Here is a 4,566-nt window from a genome sequence, read left to right as displayed (position 1 = left end):
TTATATTCAGGTGAGAAAGAATGGATCCTTCTGAGTTCAGGGTGACAAGAAAACAATAAAGCATGCCTCTGAAAGCAGCCATGGTTCGGAGGACACGTGACCATACCTGTCAGCTGGCGGCCTCCCCACAAAGCGCACAGAATAAAAACACGCACCTCTTATCAACACGACATCGTCACATTGGAGAATGGACGGCGCCTGTTAGACACTCGCTAGCAGCCATTCCCAGGTGGATCACAAAGTGTTAGGGGCCGCAGGGGGCCACCCACGCACGTGCTCCAGCAGGAGGCAGGGCTGCCCACCCTACCAGCCCCGACAAACAAGGGACTCGGCTGCTCTCACTCGGTAAAACAGGAGCCGATGCATCTGGACGAAGAGCACGTTGCCGGAGTGTGAGGCAGTGACACCACACTCTCCATCCACAAGGACGAACCCGGCCTGAGAAGCCCCGTCACTTTACGGGGAAAGCGGCTCGGGTCCTGCTGGGAGGGGGAGCGTGCGACGCGGACTCAGCTCTTTCCATTTCTGACCCAGAGTGCCTGCAAACGAGGCCGCAGGAGCGGCCCTGGTGGCCGCCACCAGGCCGGCAGCTGGCTGCTCAGGCCTTTGTCAGCATCGCACGTTCGATGCACAACACGTTCCCAAACCTCCGCGAGCTGTGGCCGGGAGACCGTCAGTCATGCAGATGTGCATGCGGGTCGGGTGATGGCGTCTCGTCCATAATGAGCGCGTAAAACCGATAAAAAAAGCAACGATTCTGAAAACTAAAATGCTACAGAGGGTACCCCCCTGCCCAGTGTGCTGTATTAATGAGAGGATGAGGCTGTGCAGGGGGAGCCAGCTCAGGTTTTGAGATAAGGCCTCTGAGGGCTCCGGAACTCCATCCTTGCCCTTGACGCCAGTCGCCACCCGCTCCCCTGCAGCCCGCTCAGCCCCGGTCTGGCCAACGCCCACCCCGCATTCCACACGTGCAGAGCGCTGCGCCCCAAGCCCACCACCCCTCCCGTGCGGGCATACCGCCCCCCGAGTGTGCCCCCTGCACACACTCCGCCCGGCTCACCCTGCACGTCTGCGCTTCACATGATACGCAGGCTGCCTTTCTCTACCCGGTTCCCACAAGGTCACCTAGGTCCGCAAGTCAGTCCGAGCCCTGTGAGAGGAGAGCCCCGGTGGAGCCGCGTGTGCGTGTCCAGCTGCATGCACGCTCTCCGCACACCGGTCATGGCTCCCCAGCTCCTCTGCACAGCGCTGGGGTCCGGGCCCCTCACTGTCACAGCAGCGGTGGCTATGAGGTCTCTGCTCTAGGCGAGCATCGTGCGGAGGGGCTGCGGCCTCCACCTGGCTTGGTCACTGAGACCCCCGGCATCTTACGCTCGAGCTTAGGCAGCTTCGAGGGCGCACAGCCACGGATGAGCATCCGCACTGTGGGGCCCTGCCCCCAAGGGGCACCAGGGACAAACACAGCCACGCTCACCCGCGCCCCTTCATGCCACAGCATGCACAACTGCAGCCAACTCTCACTGTCACCTGTGTCCCCAAACCTCAGCCCACTGCCAAACGCATGGACCTGAAGGGGGGGAGGGGCGGGTCTTCCTTTTTTGATATTATTTAGTGACTAACACAGGGCTACATCCTCGGTAGACAATTAGGTCAACAAACGTAAAGAGACAGGTTTCAGGCACCAACAAAAAATTCTCCTGGAAGGAAAAGGATTCAAAACCAGTTCTTTCTTCCCAAAGTCTCGGCATCACAGTCAAAGCTACACCAACATCCGCTACGAGGAAAGCCCCGCCCACGTTCTAGTCGTCAGGGGCCAGAACCGCCTCAGGGGTCAACTGCAAAGTGCGTAGTGAGTGCTGATTTTTGAAACCAACTTGTATCTCAGTGACTCTTCCAAAGAGGGGACAGTAGTACAGGTCAAAACGGAAAAGAGGGACTCAAAAGAGCAGTGAGGAGCACCACGCCAGCAGGAAAACTCAGGAAGAAAATTAAAATCTCCCGCCATCTGCTCCGTGGAAGAACCGACATTCTCCGGGCACAGTTTAAGGCAGAACGATGCGCTGATGTCTCACGATCTCATTGCGTTAAGGTACCAAGTTCTAGAAGCATCTAGACCACGAGCAGCCTACTGGGTTTTCCCCTAGCTGTCCCTTGGCACACGCGGGATAACAAGTTTGGTTACTCACAGTCCTGTGAGGACCGATGGCGGAAGGTGAACCGAAGGTGACTGCGGTTGACGTCCTCGATGGGAATGGCCACCTTTCAGGAAGGAAAAGCGAAGGTTACGCACCTGTCCCGACACCTTCCCGCAGGAGCGGCTTCGTTCCGCTGAGGGGCCCTGTACAACTGCACGTGTTTCTACGCTGCGGGGGCATCGCAGGACACCCAGGCCCCTGCGCGGTGTTCCCGGAGGCACAAAACGCCTTGGGAAACGAGATGGCACTGTGAAGGAGGCCGAGCCGACTCTGGGACGGCGCGAGTATTCTTAAACGTTTTGATCCTCGCTGTTAAGGTTCCAGTTTTAAAAGCCACCGTCTTCACTGTTAGGCCCTCCAAGGCGTCTGAATTCCCTTCACACCGGCGGGGCCTGCCCTTGGCAGGATGAAAGCTTTCTGGTTGTGACTTATGGTGGAAGAGGAAAGACGTCGTGCATGCTGCCTGGAAGCAAAGGTGGTCCCTAACCCTCACATCTAACATCTGTGTCCAGCCAACCGCTGGCCTGGGTTTCACATTCGGGCCCTGGGTGTGTGAGCTGGTGTTCACCACACATCGCCACGATGCATTATGACATCGCCAGGGGCACGGGGCCCGTCTGCCCTGCGATATCCTCCACACAATGTCATCTCTATTTTTTTCCATTTGGTGTAAAGACAGCATTTCACACATAAAACAGACCCAGGAAGGGAAGAGACAATAGCTATCTTTAAAGGACTCTGTCATTTGTCTCCATGAAAGTCCTATTTTTATGTCTGAAAGAAGATGAGAGTAAATGCATTCCAAGAAATGCCAGCGTGGTTCCTTAGCAACCTTGAGAGACTCTGCTGAAAGCTCATCAGCCTCTGAGAGTGCCCGTCGGCCAGGCCCCTGGGCTGGGTGGGAGGGGGGTGACTTCCTCGGGACACAAACAAGCATTTCATCATCAACCCCACGGGATAAAAAGACCATGTAAATGATACCTTCACGGTCTCAAACCAGCGTGGCTGCTTCACTTGGTAGTAAATCACGGACTTGTACTCCGAAATCGCTTCATCGCCAGCGCCCGGGAAAATCACGTGCTTTAAAAGGAAGGCGTGAAGAGGTCGTGTCAGAGCTCACAGAGCCAGGCACGGCACACATCTCCCACCCGCACCCCGAGACCAGCCAAGAGACTGCGCACTCCAGGAATGCCAGTGAAGCCCGCTGCAAACGGACTCTGCTCCCAGCAACGGGAGCGGCATAAGCCTCACTCTACGATGGTTCAGGCCTTGATGGCTATGCAAAGTGGGGATGCCTGCCCGCTACCTCCCTAGCCTCGCCCGCAATCCTTCCCACACGAGCGTCGGTCGGCAGGAAGTTGCCGGATTCACTCGGCAGGTCTAGAATAATTAAGGGCTACAGACAAAATTTAGTGGGTGGCAACGCCCCCGCCCTCTCCTCCAGCCGGAAACACCGACCACTCACTTCTGGCGGGAGCAATGAAGCCCAACTGGCCAGAGCAGCACTGCCCGGTGTAACCTGGATGTGGGCTACCCAGAGCGGAAGGCATCCCCTACCTCCTGGCACAGCTGGGCCTCAGGCGTAAACACAGGGCACTGCCCTCAGCCATGTGGGCCCAGGAGAACTCAGCCCTCCAGCCATGGTCCAGAGAGGAGCTGGTAGAGATGCCTGCTTAGGCTTGGTCTCGGGTCATCAAAGGAGGCCACAGCCTCCGAGCACTGTGCAGGGCACCACGTCCCGAGGGCTGATGGGACCACTCGGGAGGGAGTCTTGGTACCACCACCACCCACTAGAGCACACGCTCGGACGCCCACGTGCAAACCCCATTTCTAGCTCTCGCTAGCTGCGTGAGCCTGAGCAAGTGGACTGATTTCCCTGGGCCTCAGTTCCCTTATGTCTCAAAAGATGCTAATGATGGTATCTGAACTTCTAGGACTGCGGGGACATCCTGGGACAGGCCAGCGGCAGGGGCCCAGTGGAAATCAACCCTCTGGACACGGTGGAGACAGGGAAGAAAGAGCAAAGCCTCCTGTTTTCTGCTCTGCAGTGGGGCCAGGGAACACTTGGACGGTAACACTGTAACATGTGGGTCAAAGTCTGCGACAGTAACACTGTAACAGTAGATCAAAGTCTGCGACAGTAACATTGTAAAACGCGGATCAAAGTCTGCAACAGTAACACTGTAACACGCGGATCAAAGTCTGCGACAGCACGGACCTCCAGCCGCTTTCCGTCTTCATCGTAAACCGACACTGTGACTTCTACGTTCTTCGCGGTCGTTTTGCTCCCTTTGTCAAAATCTCCTTGAACTAATGTTACATAGATATCATTCCGAACATCACCTGGGGGAAAAAATTATACCTTTAAAAT

At 56.5% G+C, this 4,566-nt stretch overlaps 1 protein-coding gene across 2 annotated transcripts in view; it reads right to left on the bottom strand.

Moving 5' to 3' along the window:
- Positions 1 to 4,566, bottom strand: part of LOC105295707 (dedicator of cytokinesis protein 1-like) — a 29,777-nt gene that overhangs the window by 7,113 nt on the left and 18,098 nt on the right. For both annotated transcript variants that reach the window (XM_023533784.1, XM_023533785.1), the window contains exons 5-7: positions 4,414 to 4,538; positions 3,177 to 3,275; positions 2,187 to 2,259 (exon numbers count right to left, since the gene is read on the bottom strand). In XM_023533784.1, the coding sequence (XP_023389552.1) occupies positions 2,187 to 2,259; positions 3,177 to 3,275; positions 4,414 to 4,538 (297 nt within the window). The remainder of the gene's footprint in view (positions 1 to 2,186; positions 2,260 to 3,176; positions 3,276 to 4,413; positions 4,539 to 4,566) is intronic.

The sequence above is a fragment of the Pteropus vampyrus genome, unplaced genomic scaffold (assembly GCF_000151845.1).
Source record: "Pteropus vampyrus isolate Shadow unplaced genomic scaffold, Pvam_2.0 Scaffold111, whole genome shotgun sequence".
Taxonomy (NCBI): domain Eukaryota; kingdom Metazoa; phylum Chordata; class Mammalia; order Chiroptera; family Pteropodidae; genus Pteropus; species Pteropus vampyrus.
The sequence above is the reverse complement of the archived record's forward strand: the minus strand, read 5'-3'. Positions and strand labels throughout refer to the sequence as shown.